Source organism: Camelus bactrianus, chromosome 16, assembly GCF_048773025.1.
Source record: "Camelus bactrianus isolate YW-2024 breed Bactrian camel chromosome 16, ASM4877302v1, whole genome shotgun sequence".
NCBI classification, from domain to species: domain Eukaryota; kingdom Metazoa; phylum Chordata; class Mammalia; order Artiodactyla; family Camelidae; genus Camelus; species Camelus bactrianus.
The window spans coordinates 59,515,178-59,531,661 of record NC_133554.1 but is presented as its reverse complement, the minus strand read 5'-3'; the positions used below and the strand labels follow the sequence as shown (position 1 = coordinate 59,531,661).

The window sequence follows — 16,484 nt, the reverse complement described above, 5'->3', positions numbered from 1 at the left end:
AAGAGAGGAGGGGCGGGACCAAAGACTGTGCCCACCACTGCCTGGAGCCACAGCAGTGCCACCGGCCAGCAGGGTGGGCATGGGTATCTCCACTTGTTGGGATAACTGGGTCCTCTTCAGCCTCAGTGGACCCTCAGATGTTGGGGAAGGGTGTTCCTAAGCCCGGGATGGGGGTCTTGGCATAAAGGTTTGCCTTTGGCCTCTGTGAGGTGGTTTTGCTTCTTTATTTCAGCTTAAAATTGAACACACAAACACCAGAGCACACAGGTTGTGAGCGCACACAAACTGATGAATTTTCACCAAGCAAGCACACCAGGCAACAGTGCCCAGAACGAAAGACCACTCCAGCGTCCTGAGCCCCCAACTCCCCGCAGAGCCTCAGTGCCTGCCTGGCCCTCTGCACCAGTGGAGTCGCCCGGCGCCCCCGTCGTGTCCGCTTCTTCACTGCTGGAGGAGCCACGCGTGACGCAGCATCACTGGCGGCCTCCCGCTTTTGCCCCGCGTCACCTGCGCTCCAGCCCCACGGGCAGCCCGGGCCCCTCCCCTCCTGGGTACAGTCCAGCCCCCGCTCCGTGCAGCCCCCACCCCGTCCGGTCGGAGTCGCCATCACCTTCGGGGCTACGAGACCGGCGGCATCACAGAGCCCGGCTGGGCGAGGGCCCCACCGGCTCCTCCGCACCTGCGCGCGGGCGGAGTGGGAGGGGCCCGGAACCCGGCTCCTCGGGGCTCGTGTTTCCGGCCGACGGGACGCGAGCGCTGCACGGAGCGCGCCCGGACGGCGACCGACGGACTGAGGTCACCATGGCAACGCGGCGGGCCCGGAGGCCGCTCGGGGCGGGCGTTCCGGGTGAGGCGCGGGCGCGGGGGGCGCCGCGGGGCGCGCAGCGCGGGGGGCGCGGCTTGTCACGGGCGTAGTCGCTTTCCTCGGAAAAATCCGAGGCGTCGGAGTCCCGCCAGACGCCGCCGCTCCCGCGGGGACCCGGCCGGGCCGACCCCGCGGGGCTGCGGGGCGCGAGCGGTGTCCGGCCCGCGAGCCCGCCCGAGCCGCGGCTGTTCCCTGCTCGTCTGTTCCCCGCAGCGCCCGCCTCGCCGGCGGGGTGGGGGCCGGAGACGTTCGCGGCGCCGCGCCCTGTCCGAGGGCTCTACGGCCCTCCCAGCGCCGGATGAGGTGGGCGCTGCAGAGCTGCGTTTGCCCAGGCTCCGCGCCGGTGAGGACGGGTTCAAACCCAGGCAGTCCGGTCCAGGGCGATTTTTTTCTTTTAATTAATCGAGACATAAAAAAAAGTTGCGAAAGGGGTACGAAGATTTCCTCTGTCCCTTTTGCCGGGATTCCCCCAGATGGTAACCTCTTACGTTACCATGGTTCATTTAGCAAACTGAGGGAATTAACACTCATACAAAACCATGATCTAATACACAGGATTTATTCAGACTCAGCAGTTATCTTACGGATGACTTTACCCTTCTGCAGGGTCCAGTCCAGGACCATCCTTGTTTTCTTATTCTTTAATCTGGAGCAGTTCCTCAGTCGTTCCTTGACTTTTATGAGTCAGTTGTTATGTAGAAGGCTCCTCAGTTTGGGTTTATCTGATGTTCCCTTAGGATTACTTCCAAGTTATGCACTTCTGGTAAGAAAAACCTCACCAGTGAAATTGTGTTTTCTTCTACGCATCTCATTAGGAGACACCTGATGCCAATTTGATGCCGATTTTGGTCGTGTGCTTTAGGTGATGTCTACAAGGTGTCTCCATCACAAATTCCCCATTTTCCTTTCATAAATAATATCTCATGGGGAGATGCTTTGGAACCATGCAAACAACCTTGTTTCTAACCACACTGCCACTAATTTTAGCATCCAGAAGGGAGCATTTTCTGAAACAGTTATGAATGTTGTATTTGCCAAATGAGTTTTTTTTCCATTTCCATTATTTCTTCTGCTTTTATTAGTTGGAATTCTACTGTAAGGAAGAACCTTCCTTTTTTTTCTACTTAATTATTTATGTTGGTACAGACATTTTGATTTTATTTTTATTTCATAGGTTATAATCCATTTCTGTCATCTATTTTGTTGCTCTTTTGCCCAGATTTGGCCATGAGGAGTCCATTTAAGTTGGCTTCTGTGTCCTTTTAGCCTGTCCCCAACATTTTTGGAGCACTTCCTTATTTCCAGATGCATCCTGTGCTTTCCTTGACCTACCCCTGGACTCAGTTATTTCTCTAAGGAGTGTTGGTTCCTTTTAGTTTAGAAGGTTATTTAAGAAATCATAATCTGGGGGAGGTATGTCATTGCTTTTTGTGTTTCTCAGTGGGCAGAGGTAGGGAACATATTTGAATATACCACATAATCCATGCCTATTTCTATACTCATGTATCTGTGTGCATCTTAAAAACTGAGTTTATATTCATACTTCCAGTTCCCATCCATCACCACAGGTTCATTCCACATTACTTTTCCTCTCTCAGTCTGGCTCCTGTTGTCCTCAGTTTGCACAGTCCTCAATTTACTCATCTGCTCAGGCCTAGACTACGTGTAGTGTCAGTATGGCCAGCCCATAGTTCTGTGAAAACCGAATTTATTCACCAGAGCACAATACTTGCCTGCGGTTGTTTTTGTTTCTGCTTTTAGAATATAGAGTCAAAGACTGTTTCACAAAGCTGCTTTAGTGCACTGCGTCTGTTACTCATTTGCAATAAATTTAGTTTCACTTGTTCTGATTATATTTCAGCTTGAGCCCTTGGTTTTGAGTTGTTGTATGTGAAACATTTACGTGGTTCTAAAAGTGAGCAGAGTAACAGCTCTTAACTACAAAATTATTTAACTTCTCTTCCATTTTATCTCTCATTTATTCACTTTATGGGGATCAGGGGGCAGGAGAATTCAGCGGCTGTAAATTCAAAGGAAAAAGAGCACCATGTTCCCCTCATTGTAGTGGTGTCCCTCCCCCCGCAGGTTCCAGGGATGGGATCAGGGTCTGTCTGCTGCTCACCTCTTGTTTCAGGTTCTCCAAGTGGTCGTGGGTGCTATGTGGCAGTCAGTGTAGGACAGGGAAAGGCTTGGGGTCCCAGGCCCGTAACACTCATCCCCCGGAGCCCCTCAAGATGACCTGTACTGAGCGTCGCTCACACGGTCCGTGCTGGGATTCAGACGGTGCCTGCAGTGGGCCCCCTGTTCTGGGTGTGGAGATGAGCCACCTCTGGGCTTCCCTTCTGGGCCCACAACACTGGTTTGTGAATTACGCATACTAAATACATTCACAGAGCAACAACTAGACAGCAGTCCTGCTGAAGTAGATTTGGATCCTCTGCACGGGATTGGCGGCTGAGCGGGGCGCCCAGCGCACCTGGGGCCGCGGTCCGTCAGAGGAAGGTGCAAAGGAAACCCCTGCTCTGGAGGCCTCTGCGCAGCCAGTGTGCCCAAGCGTCTGGGGACTGACTTTTAGCCTTTACAAACGTCCTTCTGTGTAAATTTTGGAGTTTGTAACAGCTTTTGTTTCTTTTAGGTCATACAGCACTTTTCTAAGCCCTTAGCAAGCATTAGTCTAAAATAGTTGCTCCGCGTTCTTGGTCGGCTGGACACAAGGGTGATTATTTCCACTGTCTCATCTGCAGTAGAGGAGCGGAGCCTTCCTCTCGGACTCTAGCGTGTGGCGCTTCGATGATCAGGTCGTCTCGGCGAGGGGTGAGGCTGGCCCGGACAGAGGCGTCCTCTCAGCCTCTTCCTGAGGCCCCACCGGGACGTGATCTGTGAGTAGGTTCACGCAGGGTCTCTCACTACCCAGGAGTGCGACTTCTGAGCCTCCTTCTCACCACTCCCTTTGATCTGAGAAGGCTGGGCCAGCCCGGGTGGGTTCCCGGAGCGAGTGCCCCGGGTGCCCCACGCTCCACTGTGTCGTGTGCGGGGGCGCGTTCAAACTCACTGATGATGGAGGCTGTCAGTCTGGGGCCTCTGCTGCTGTGTCTGTTTGCAGACAAGGAGTTGTTTCCATCTTCCCAAGACCCAGGGATTTCCAAGTGCCTTTCAGACCTGACACATGAACATCTGCCTTAGATTTAAAAAGGAAAAAAAAAAAAGGTTAGAAAACTCAGATTTTACAGGTGAGAAAGTCAGAGTGTTGGCATGGCGTAGCTCAGTCCTGATCCATCCCCGGCTGACCCCGGAACACTGAACGACATGGGCAAAGCTGGTTGACAGTGCTCTGCCTCCTGGAGATTTCCATGGTTTCCCCAAAAGTTCTGTGTGGTCCCTCCTGAAAACTGGGTGCTTGCTGGGGACTTCTGCTGGATGTCAGATTGGATCCAGATTTTGAATCTGTGACATTTAATAAAGGCCAGTTAGTCTCAGCATTGGGGCTTTTAGGGTTTGTGAGATTTTTATGGAAGCAGGGCAGGCTGTCTGTCTGGAAGGACAGGAGCCTGAGCCCTGGGCACATAGCCTTTGTGTGTCAGGGTACAGTGGGGCGGACGTGGTAGAAGCTGGTTTCTCTCTTCGTGGGGGGAGCTGGAGGTCCAGAGGGAGCTGTGGGGGGCGTGGGGGCTCTGTACACTTCGCCAAACAGGTTGGGGTTTATGTTGAAAGGGGCCACAAGCCCCAGGCACAGCACCCTCGGGGCGGCTGTGGGACCGGTGCATTTAAGGGGCGTGCTGGGGGCAGGGCGCCCGGCGGGGACAGGGTGCTGACGGATGGTCCTCGGAGACAGGGGCCTGCTGGCCCCACAGACACAGACGCGGGCACTCCCTCTGTAAAGACTGCAGTGGTGGTTCACAGGCACCCCATCAGAGATCACAGTAGCATCGGCATCACGGAAGGCTGTGTATCTGCCTGAATCCTGCCTTTGCTGTGAGTGTGCACCACCCCGTGGGGCCTGTGTGGGCGTCGGCTCCTGCCGACAAGATGGTGCAGGACCCCAGAACGCACTCATGCAGCGCCACTGCAGTTGGCCGGGTTTGTGTGTGGCTGGGGCTTGGGGGCCAGCCATCAGACGTCCTGTTATCCTGGGTGAGCCTCCAGCCGTGGAGGCCCAGTCGCCTCGTTATTCCACACCGGCCTTGCCCTGAGCTTGGTGGCAGCCTGACCTGCTGGAACCCTGGTTTCCCAGTGGTCCTGGGCGCCCTGCCGCCAGCGCGGGGCCAAGGGCTGAGCAGGATGTGAGCCTCCAAAGGCCTAGCAGAGCGCATCACAGACCCCTTCCCTGTGGGTGGGGCCTCCCTGACCCGGGCCCCAGCAGCCCTGGGCCCCAGCCGCTCTGGTCACATGGGAGCTGCCTCCTCGGCGCCCTCTGCATCCCAGCAGGGGTGCCGGCCTGTCGGTGCAGGGGAGACAGCACCTGGCGCGCAGTGAAGTGCTGAGTAAACACTTGTTAAGTGAATGAATGAATGGGTTTAAGGAAGTTTGCTGTGCCCGGGGGAATTTACATGGCCCTGTTTTTCTGGCCGCAGTGACGTCACACTAGATGAAGTGGCAGCAGATGTCTGCTGTGTCCTTCACTGTGCCGGGGCGGGGGGGGGGGGCAGGACTGAGTGAGGTGACTGCAGGGCATCCCCGGGGAGTCCCCTTAGCTGTCTTTTTGGGGGAAATGCCACGCAACTGACTGAACTTGAAGCCGATAACCCTAATTTTTACTGAATTCAAAACTTGTTAAAGTAAATGTCCTTAGTTTTCCTGTAATTCATCGATACATCCATTCACACACCTGAAGAGCGAGGTGTCATAGATCAAGAGTGACTGAAGCCGAAGGGCTGCCGGCCAGAGCGCGTGGGTATTTTGGAGCCAGAGAAACCACAGTCGGGGCAGCTGAGGTGGCCGGCGCTCTGTCGGGGAGCCTCCCGGGGCTGAGCGGTGGGCTCTGAAGGCGGTGCGTATGGAAGCCAAGGCCGAGGCTTCGGTGGGGGGAGGGGAGGGGAAGGAGGGGCCGGGGTGGCGGGCAGAGAAGCCCGCCTGCCTCGCCTGCTCCTCTGCTGGAGCCCTGGAGCTCACGCTGTGTTGGCCTGTGGTAGTTTCTCCGTTTAGCTGCTTAGTGCTGAGCAGCTCCTGTGTCCTGGAGCTCCAGGACGTGCTGGGAGGAAGGAGACTCAAGCAGTAAGCCACCCCCCGGGAACTGGAGTCCGGTGGTGGCTGCTCGGTTCGGGAAGGAAGGTTAGGGGGAGTTCCTGGAGGGACCCTCGAGGTGGTCTAGTGACAGAAGGGGCCTGCATGCCGGTTGGGAGGAGCATTCCAGGCGGGGGCGGCTGGGTCGCAGACGGACAGCGTGGCGGCCCAGGCCCAGGTGTTGCAGTGGACAGAGGGGCAGGAAGCCCGGGGTGGGGGAAGGGTTTTTTTTTGAAGATCCCTTTGTTGGCCATAGAAGGGCAAGGGCGGAGCAGAGGGGCCAGCTGAGGCCCCCAGATGGCCCCTTCCCATCACCAGTTGCAAGTCCAGGTTGTCGCCTGTCTCTGCCCAAGTGCTGTAAATCAAGGCCCCCCCACACACACACCAACTCTCCTCCGTTCAGAGCCGCTGGCGCAGCTCCCAGCATTCAGGAGAGCGCTTTCCCTGCTGGATCACTAGGTTATTTCCCGTGGATATGACCCAGAGCCACCAGAGGGAGGAGCAGCGCAGGCCCCGTGCTCGCCAGCCCGCAGCCCGGGCCTCTGCAGACCTGGGAGTTCAGGGGTCTCTGGACGCTTCTGAAGCCTTGCAGAATGGTTAGTCAAACCCATCCAGCTGCCTTCACTAATCAGGGTCGTGTGAGACTGGCCTGCCCCCAGGCTGCAGGCCACCTAAACCGTACGGGGTTTGCCTGGCTGGTTCCCAGGGGCTTGGAGGCACCTGCATCTGCTTCCAGCCGAGCCAGTTAACATTGGGTGGGCCATGGACCCTCCCACTGGGCTCCAAGGAGGGGGATTGGCTGCTTGGTGACCTTTTCACATTGGAGGGTCTGAGACACCACCCTCAAAACATGCAGAAGCCTGGACAAGTCTGCGCAGAGCGGTTACCACGCCTTTTCCCAGTTACCTTTCCTCGCGCCCCCGTCTCGGACGCCCTGCTTCTTTAGTCCTGATCCTACAAATACCCGAGCCCCTTGCCTCCAGGGAGGTGGGACTTGAGATCCATTCTCCTTGCTTGGCTGCAGACCTCCGGGGCTCAGCAGTTTGGCTTGCTGTGCGGGAGCAGAACGAACCTGTTAGGTAACACTTGGTGGTAAGTCAGAGAGACCTGCTGCCCGAGGCTCGCTGGCCCCTTGCCGGAGCAGGGGGCCTATGGATGGTCTGAACAGCTGGCTGGTCCGTTTGTTCCAGGGACCGTCCCCCACATTTCCCCAGCCGGGTGCCGCCAACCTTTGGCCCTTAGTTTCATTTTGCAGCAAAGAAATGGGTCTTGGGGTTTGGGAGATATCTTAGGTGAGTGATCTTGTTAAAGAAATGCCCCTCTGCTAGATTGGCAGTCCTGTCCAGATCGTGGGTTGGAGGCCCACCTGGCAGGATCTGGGCAGTCCTGACCAGATCACACAGGCGTGGTTGATTAAACTGTCGGCTATCGGTGATTGATTCAGCCTCCAGCTCCTCCCCTCCCCCTGAAAGGTGGGCAGTGGGGTTGAAGGTTCCAACCCTCTAACCACGTGGTTGGGTCCCCTGGCAATAGCCCCTATCCTGGGTCATCCAGGATCTTTCCAGAACCACCACATTAACAGAAACTCGGGTGTGGTTGGAAGAGGTTTGTTACCAGTACGAGGAGACACCCTTTCACCTGGAGTCATTTCAAAGCCAGAGATAACTACAGAAGCCCCGTAGCTGCTGCCACTGAGGAAGGTTTCAGGAGCTTCGGGCTGGCAGCCGTGGCTGAAGGGCAGTGTGGCATCTCCCACTGTCACAGCACACGGGGCCCTGCGGGCTCCCCCCACCCTCTCAGCCTCGGTGCCCGTGGCCCCTCCTCCGGGACGTTCGCCCCCTCTCCGGTGCAGTCGCCCCAGACGGACTGGGCTGCAAGTGCGTGCCCCCCGCCCGAGCAGGCCTGCGGCCCGGGGACACAGAGAAGAGCTGTGGGCAGGTGCTTGTGCCGGGTGAGCTCGGGGTGGGCCCCTGAGGACTGGGGCTGCAGGGACCAGCCTCGAGACGCAAGAGCCCTGTCACGGGTGCTGACGGCGGCTTCCCCTGCACGGGGCCCTCTGCCCTCCCGCTGCTTTCGCACAAGGACCCTGTGGCCTGCCAGCCCCACGTGCTAACTGGCTGGCCCTGCGCGGAGAGAGCCTGTCAGGCCCTGCCCTGCACAGCTCGTTGCCCTTAAAGCAAAGCTACACGAGGAGTTCATGTGGCTCTAAGTGCAGTGGCTTCGCCCGAGGAGCCGCCTGCCGGTTTCCTTGCGGAGGGTGCATGCCCTGCGGCAGCTCGGTTTCCGGGCGCCCCACGCCCCAGCGGGCCCTCCGCCCTAGGCGCCTCGAAGGCCCAGTCCTGCTGCTGGTCAGGGCCCGCCTTCTCATCGTCCTCTCTGCGTGCTGAGCACTGCTGTGCTGCACTCAGAGGCGACGAGTGTCAAAAGCTTGTTTCGTGTTTCTAGTGCGTACGTAACACACGCCTTCTCCCGGAAAACATACGCTGTTGTTTAGTCCTGACGGAATATTTTGAGATTCTCCGAATTCTAGCCCAGACCTTTCTGACAATTTCTCCTTTACTTGTTGTTGTTGTGGTGGTTGTTACCAAGATCTTAACAGTAATAGTTTTGGTTACACAGATAACCTTCTGGTGGGGTGTGCGCGTGTTTTCCCCTTTCTCCAGGGCTTTGTGTGCTCTGCTGTTGGTGAGCACCTTAGGCAGGGCCTGGTGTTCAAGCTCGTACACTGAGCAAGGACTTGGTTGTCTGTGGACAAGGGTGCTGGTGGCAGCAGCTCCGAGTAGAGGACTGACTTGAGGTCCCACAAAGAGTTCAGTCACCATAAATCTGATGCCATCAAAGCGTTGTGTAAAATGAAGAAATTGTCTGTTTGTTACGTCCACTGGGCTCTAGAAAGCAATGTTTCATTGTAGAGCTGTTGTTGGTATTTGTCGTCAGTGATCTCAGGAGTGAAATGGTCTTCATGTCTCTAAAGAGTAGTGTTCTTCCTGATTTAGAGAGTGTTTGCAGGCTTAAGCATTCCAGAGTTAGTGTTTAAAAGGAAGAAAAGAAAAACCCCTCAGGCTGTCCTGTTCCGTCTGCATTTGTCTGTGGACATTTGCTTTGCATTGACCAAGGGGGACCAGTATGGATGCTGCTAGTGTCCGCTCAGGAGGGGGCTGCGTGGAACCTCTACAACGTGCAGGGCGTTTTCAGAGGCCCTGACATCTTGCTCCTGTTAGAGATCTCGGTCGGCCCGGAGGGCTTCCGTGACTGCTGACCCTGTGAGTTGAGAGGACCTGGTACAGGGTGTGTGTCTCTTCTTGAAAAAGACCTACTTAAAATTAATCAGACATTTTAGATCCTTTGGGGACAAAGATACACAAAAGCCACTGCCAGACGCCGGCCTCAGACCCCACGCGGCCCTCCGGGAACGCGTTCAGAGCAGGTATTGTTCACACGCCACCCTCTGCCTGGAGATGCCAGCCTGAACACCCTCTGGGCTGTTGCGTCGCAGGCGGGGCCTGACCCATGGCCTGGGCCCATCGCAAAGGTCAGGCCTGGGAGAACCCCCCAAGTGGTCTTACGCTTCCAAATCCACTCCTCCTCTGCCAGGTGACAGAATGGGGCCTGTCATGGGGGTGCCCTGCTGGGGAGCAACCATCAGCAGCCCCGCCCCTGGGGACCAGCCTCGGCAGATGCGGGGAACAGGTCTTGAGACACTTGTTGAGAATTTGATAAAGTTTTATGCTGTTGAATCTAACTTAAATTAGAGTTGTGTGTTATATATCTCTGTGTTTTTAGTTTCGTTTTTCCTAGGACGTTATTGTGTTTTACGAAAGTATCCATCCACGATGGTCAGGAGCAAAGGCGCCTGCTCCTGGGGGTGAGCCTCCCAGGGCAGCTCCGGGGGTGAGCGAGGGGCGGGACAGGGCAGCGGCCTTGGGTGTTATTTGCAAAATGGAGAGATCTTTGGGAAACCATTTGAAAGAGCCTAGCTCTCGTTGTTGAGCAAACACCGTCTCCTGTCTTTCCTTCCTCTCTTCCCTCTGTGATCCTGTACTGACTGCCCTGTTCCCTCTGCCTTTGGGTCTGGGCCTGGTGTGCCCCTGGCCTGCTGGGCCCTCGGGTGCTGCCTGTGACTCTCCAGAACTCAGGCTGTGACCAGACGGCTGGTACCCCGCCCAGAGCACCCTCCTGCTTCCGTGACAGTGGTCACCTAGATGGGGACCTGTAGTGGGCATCGTGGGAAGATAGCCTCCCTCCCGGTGAACCTGATGCCTGTCTTCTCTTTGCTGTAGCTGCCGAAATGCGACCCCCGCCCTCGGAACAGGCCCTGGACGCCCTACTGGCTCACAAGGAGGAGGAGTGGAGGGCGCTGCAGGCCCACCGCTCCCAGATGCAGGAGGCGGCCCTGCAGGACGCGCAGAGCCGGCTGGAGGAGGCGCAGGGGAGGCTGCAGCGCCTGCAGGAGGACTTTGTCTACAACCTGCAGGTGCTGGACGAGCGGGACCGGGAGCTGGAGCGCTACGATGCTGCCTTCGCCCAGGCCCGCGGGCTGGAGGAGGCCAGGCAGGCTGAGGCGAGCCAGCTCAAGATCGAGGTAGCCAAGCTGAGACGGGCACTCGCCAGCGAGGCCCAGCGGCTCAGGGACCTGCAGCAGCAGTACCAGCGGAAGCTGCAGGAGCACCACCTGGAGCTGGAGCGGACCCACAGGTGAGTCGGGCGCCGCTCCCCGGCCTGCGCACCGCCCCAGCTTGTGGCCCGAAGGCCGGCGAGCCCACACCTGGGTGTCTCTCTGGGTCCTGGTGCAACTGAAGTTCGTGGAGATGGATTTAAGTATTTGTATTTTCCCATAAATTTCAGATCTATATCATTTTCACAAAACATGTATGAGTTTATTACTTTAATGATGTGAATATGTATTAAATTTGAAAGTGAGTGAGCTGACTTGAGGCTCTGCTCAGGGTAAGAAAGAAGACAGGCCTCACCTACGGGATCTGCTGCTGCCTTCCCCTGACTTCAGGACGCGTGTTCCTGGTACCATGTTCCCGAGTGGGGCCACCTTTGCTGCAAGCCCCTGACCTGTAACAACGCAGGGTCCCTGCAGTGGACACTCCTGTCCCAGGAGCCATGGTCCTCAGGGAGGCTCGAGATGCTCCTGGCTCCCCTGCAGGCTCCTGGTCCCTGTGGGAAGTGTCATTTATCTAAGTGGTGTGGCTTGGCCCTCCACCAGGCTCCAGGAAAGCGCTCGAGTCCAACCCAGGTCAGCCGGTCCTGAGTGGAGCAGGGCCGGTTCCCAGCTGCTGGGGTCCGGGCCATCCCGCCCACATTGTCCAGGCACGTGGGGCGCATGGGGAGGATCAGAGGCAGGTGTGGTTGATGCTGTGACCTGTACAGCCGCGTCGCCATCCATGGGGACTGCTTTCTCCCTCTTGGCCGTTGGAGCGGTTTCAGTGTTCTTCAGGTGCTTTACATTATTCCGAGAAGTGCCTCCTGGAGTATTTTACTCATTCTATTCCAGCAAATTTGGGGCATTTTCAAGCATTATTTCTTCACATGAGTTTCTATCTCCAGGCTCTGTTTTGTGCTGTTTCGGGGTCCCAGTGACGGCGATGTGAATGCTTGCTCTTTTGTTGCCCCTCAGATCCCTGAGGCGCTGTTCATTTTTTCTCAGCCTGTGTCTTCCTGTGGTTCAAGTCGGGTGACTTCTGCTGCCCTGTCTTCAGGCTCCATGACTCTCCCCTCCGCTGTTTCCTCTGCCGCTGAGCCCGCCCAGCGTGTGCTCTGTTTTGGTTTTGTACTTCTCAGCTCTCACATTTCCATTTGATTCTTTGTTATATTTTCTCTTGGCTCAGAGTCCTGTTTCCCATGTGTCTCATGTGTGTGAAATTGCTTGCTGAAGCGCTTCTCTGGTGGCTGCCCTCAAGCCCTGTGAGGATCCCAGCATCTGTGTCATCGTCACTGGCAGCGGCTGATGGTCTGTTCTCATTCACGTGGAGACTTTCCTGGTCCTTGTCCGCCCGGTGACTTTGATTGTATCCTAGGCACTTTGGGAATCCTGTTGTGAGACTCCGGATCCTGTGTCATGTTCTCGTTTGCAGGAGTCACCCGTCACCTCATGTCTGCAGCGATGGCCTGGCAACTGTGTAGTCTGGAGAATGTTGAGTGTGACTCTTCTTAATGCTGCGTTTTCCACGTAGTGACAAGAATGGTGAGATGGACCAGCAGCGGGAGCTGTACGAAAACCTCAAGTGGAAGCTGGAGCGGAAGCTCCAGGAGCTCGACGGCGAACTTGCTCTGCAGCGGCAGGTAGGGTGCGGGGCCTTGTCCCTTCTCAGGTGCCCGCCCGCTGGCCCTGAAACCAGAGTTGTGCCAGGTGAAGGTGGGCACCTGTGGTGTCCTGGGATCACAGCAGATTTCCGCTTGGTGCTGACCTGTAGGGAAATGCGATGGGGTGTCGGAATCTTCCTCAGTGGTGACCCCCTCCAGGGTTCCTTTCCTCCCTTACTTGTTTTAGAAAGAAGTATTATGAAGCTACAGTTATTTACTGTAGCAAAGAGCTGGGAACTCAAATTGCAATCACTCTATTTCTTTCAACAAAATAATAAATAATCATAAGTTTAAATATAGATCTGTCAACTGATGGTGACACTTAAACCTGTCACCAGAATTTCTCCTTGGTGCCATTGAAACTCAGCCTGCGCCTCCAAGGGACTGCGCCATGCTGGCTTTGGTGAAGGGCGTCCCTCACATCACGGCTGACGTCCACGTCTGGCAGAGCTGTGTGTTTGCAGGGGATGGGCCCCTGGCCCCCCCTCCTGCAGGGCTGCCCGAGCGCTCGCCACAGCAGGGGCCGGTGCGCGTGGACTCTGCCTGCACGGAGCTCCTCGGGCACGTGTGAGTGTATCTGCTCAGCACGACACACTCAGGTTGGATCCACGTCTGACAGGCGGGGCTGAGGTCCAGGGATGTTAAGTGACCTGCCCAAGGTGCCCCGGGAGAAGCCGCAGAACCGTAACTTGACTCCAAGACATCTCTGGCGGGTGAACTCTCGGGCCCCAGGGCAACCGCTCACGTCTTATTTTTAGACTTGTGTCTGTGATGCTGGAGAGGGAGCTGGTCTGGGGCTGGCCCCCACTTCTTCCTGGAGCGATGCTGGGTTGGCCGCCGAACTCGGAGCTTGCCCCCATCTCCCCGTGGGGACCTGCCTGTGCTGGCGTTGCTCCAGGCCCCAGGGTCGGCAGTTCTCGAGGACAGACCTGTGCCAGTGGTTTCGGTGGCCAGGACAGGGCAGCATCCCAAGAGGGTCGGCTCCAGTGGGGGCGGAAAGGCACCTGAGGGCCCCCAGGTCCCTCCAGCCGCGCTCACGCATGCTGATACCTGCCAGCCACGGCCCTGGCCTTCCGGCCCCTCTGGAAGCTCCAGTCCGCTGCCCGAGCCACCTCTGTTGCTCAGAGCGTCCTTCTGTGCTCTTGAAATTCCCTGCAGGGGACTTTCTCTTGGAGTTCTCAGGGACCAAAGAACTTTGTGTGTTAGGGGCTAACTTGGAAACAGCTGGAGGTCACTGGGGCCTGAGCTGGGCAACCAAGAAAGAGCAGCTGGGACCGTCCGAGGCATGAGGAGGCTTCCTCAGGTGACGCTAGAGCCCCTTCCAAAGAAGGGGTGTCAGGAAGGCTGTGGGCAGTGGGGTCCGTCCCAGGCGGCAGGGCGGGCAGGGCCCTTGGAGGCACCGGGCCCCTGGGGCAGTGGGGGGGAGGGTCGCCGGGCTGGGTCTCAGGGTGTCTCCCCAGCCTGTCCACCCATGAGGGCCCCGCAGGCGTGGGCGTTTACCAGCCGTGCGCCTGGAAGGAAGGAGCCTGGACGTCCGTCCCTCCGGCCGTGGGCTCTGTGCAGGGCCGTGCAGCTTGTCTAGTGCGGTTCCGGGACAGCCGGGCCTTGCCGGGCTCGGGGTGCCGCGCGCCGTCCGCTCCGCGGCAGCCCTCACGCCTTCAAAAAAGAAACACAAGACAACAGGAACTGAGTTAGTCTGTGTGGTGTTGATGGTGTCTGCTGGTTGTGGACGGTGGACTTGAGGAAGGGTCTTCACTGTCGGTCAGCAGTCACAGGACCAGAAGCCACTGGAGGAGAAGCAGAATGGTTCACTGACTCACTCACTCATTTGACAAGCAGTTTCTGTCAGGCGCCCTCCTGGGCCGTGGCATTAGGGCTGCCCTGGGAGCGCACTGGCCTTTGGGACTGCATGGACGCCTGAACCACAGTCTGGCTGGAGCTCACCTCCCCTGCGTAACCGTGAGGAGGGGCGCCCTGTGGAGAGGCCTTGTGAGCCCGAGTCTGCGGGTGGCGAGGGTGTGCAGAGGGCGGCAGGTGCCCGCGCATCCAGGGTGTCTCTGGGCCAGGGCTCCGGTTCAAGGGGCTGACGTGGGGTGGTGTAGGCCTCCCAGCCCTTGGGAGGATGGCCTTTGCTCCAAGTGAGGTGAGGATGCCTTGGAGGCTCATGAGGTTTTGAAAGGTCACCTGCTGTTGGACTGGGGACAGACCATGCAGCCAGGGAAGCAGGGGACGGCGAGGGGGCTGCTGCAGCCCCAGTGGGAGGCAGGGGCTTGACCACTGGCCTGGCCAGGCCAGCGGACACACTGGTCTCTCAGGCGGTGTGAGCGGCGGGCTCGAGGACACCCCGGGGGGCCAGCTTGCCATGTGTGGAGCTGGGCCATGGGGGGAGGGTGGGGGGACGCCTGGGGAGCTGCTGGGGAGGTGGCTCCTGGGCTCCCGCGGGTGTGTTGGGAGATCGGGTCACAGGGTGCGTCCCCACAGGGTGAGTGGAGACAGGGGCTATCGAGCTGAGCCCCGCACGCGAGGACAGGAAGGTTTAGGGGCGTTGCACAGGGCGGGGGTTGCTGGGGGGAGGGGAGACCGGAGCTGCGTGTCCCCAGGTAGGGAGGGGCGGAGTGGGCCTGGACGCCGCAGGGCGAAGCGCGGTCGGGCTTTCGTTGCCGAGGGCTCCCTGCCCCCTGGCGGCCACCACCTATAGACCCTGGAGCGGAAACCAAACGCTTGCTTGTTTTGTAAAGTGTGGGGGGAGTGAATCTCCACGATTTTCACTGTCTGACCCCCGTAAGGGTTACTCGTATGGCCCCTCACACTTCACCCTGCTTCTCGGAGGATAAGGAATGTGCAATGTATGTGTTCAGTTGTCCTTGAGCACAGAATCTCTGCAGCCCCTTCGACCCTTGGAGACGGGGAGAGAGCCCGCCGCGTGTGTCCCAGGAGGAGGCGGGCGCGCTCCGCTGGGCCTCGCCTCCCCCAGACCCCGCCTTCTGGTGACTGAGTCTGTCCAGTCCCCTTTGAAGCAGGGGCCCCAGTACTTGGGCAGAAATCTCGAATCCTGCTGATGTGCTGTGCTTTCCGCGCGCTGGGCGGGGCCCTGGGTTGTCTCTGAGCCTGTCCCCACCAGCCCCTCTGTGGATGGCTTCCCGCACTGGCCACTGCCTCGCAGGCAGGTGTGGCTGTCACCTGTGCCCTGCTGCAGCCACAAGTGCCAGGTCAAGTCGCTGTTTCATTGAGACTCTGTCTTTCACCGTGAGTCCTGCGTCTCCATCCTTCATGTGTGGACCTGGCTGAGGAACAAGCCTACCCAGACCTCCAGTCCCAGGGCCGCGTCAACCACACACGACTCCTGCTCCGGCACCACTGGGAACAGGAACTGGGAGAACCCACAGCAGTGATGGGAGCGAGAGAAAGGCCTCGGCCTGTGGATGCCTGAGCTTCTGCCTCCCCCGGAAGTGGGCGGGGGCTGTGGGCCTGCAGACCCCGAGAGCTTAGGACTCAGGGCGCCAGGGGCTCCCACGTGCAGGACGTGAGGTGGCAGTCTGTGTTTGGGGCAGTGACCCCCACCCCACCCCGCCCCATGTGCGGATGAAGGACTCAGAAGCCGGGAGCCCCTTCCTCAGACAGGAGCTTGGCAGTTTTCCTTCAAGAAATGGAATTACCTTCCCAGGGCAAAGGAAGGCCGCCATGTGGGCCCTGGTGTCTGCAGCGCAGATCTGACATTAGAGGGTCAGCGCCCTCGGGCAGCTCTGAAGAGCCAGCCTTGCTGAGCTGTGATTTACCTGCAGTCTGCACACCCGTTGTAAGTGTCCGTTCGACAAGTGCTCGCCGTGTGACAACCAGGACAGGACTTCCCTGTTGCCCAGGGTCCCCCGTGCCTCTTCGCAGGCAGGGAGCACCCCCCAGCCCGGCCACCGGCCATCTGCTCTCTGCTGCCTGCGGGGAGGTGGGTCTCTCTGAGCCGCGTGTGTGTGTGTGTGTGTGGTGAGCCTCACGGCAGTGCTCTTTCTGGTCCGGCTGCACTCCTCACATCCCCGAGGCTCTTCCCCGAGGCTATTCGTGTCGTGTGGTCCGGAGCTGGTTCCTTCCCGCC

General features: G+C 58.2%; 1 protein-coding gene across 15 annotated transcripts in view; it reads left to right on the top strand.

Moving 5' to 3' along the window:
- Window positions 1-271: 271 nt before the first annotated feature.
- CCDC57 (coiled-coil domain containing 57) overlaps window positions 272-16,484 on the top strand; it is a 73,010-nt gene continuing 56,797 nt past the window's right edge. For 2 of the 15 annotated variants that reach the window (XR_012499703.1, XM_074344025.1), the window contains exons 1-3: window positions 272-847; window positions 10,366-10,780; window positions 12,268-12,376. Coding sequence is in view for 14 of the 15 variants with exons in the window: in XM_074344025.1 (XP_074200126.1) it covers window positions 289-847; window positions 10,366-10,780; window positions 12,268-12,376 (1,083 nt within the window). In the remaining variant the exon portion in view is untranslated. Of the gene's footprint in view, window positions 848-874; window positions 1,209-3,609; window positions 3,745-4,525; window positions 9,951-10,365; window positions 10,781-12,267; window positions 12,377-14,812; window positions 16,338-16,484 lie in introns of those variants that run through there. The other 13 variants (XM_074344019.1, XM_074344026.1, XM_074344014.1 and 10 more) reach the window with 11 other exon arrangements.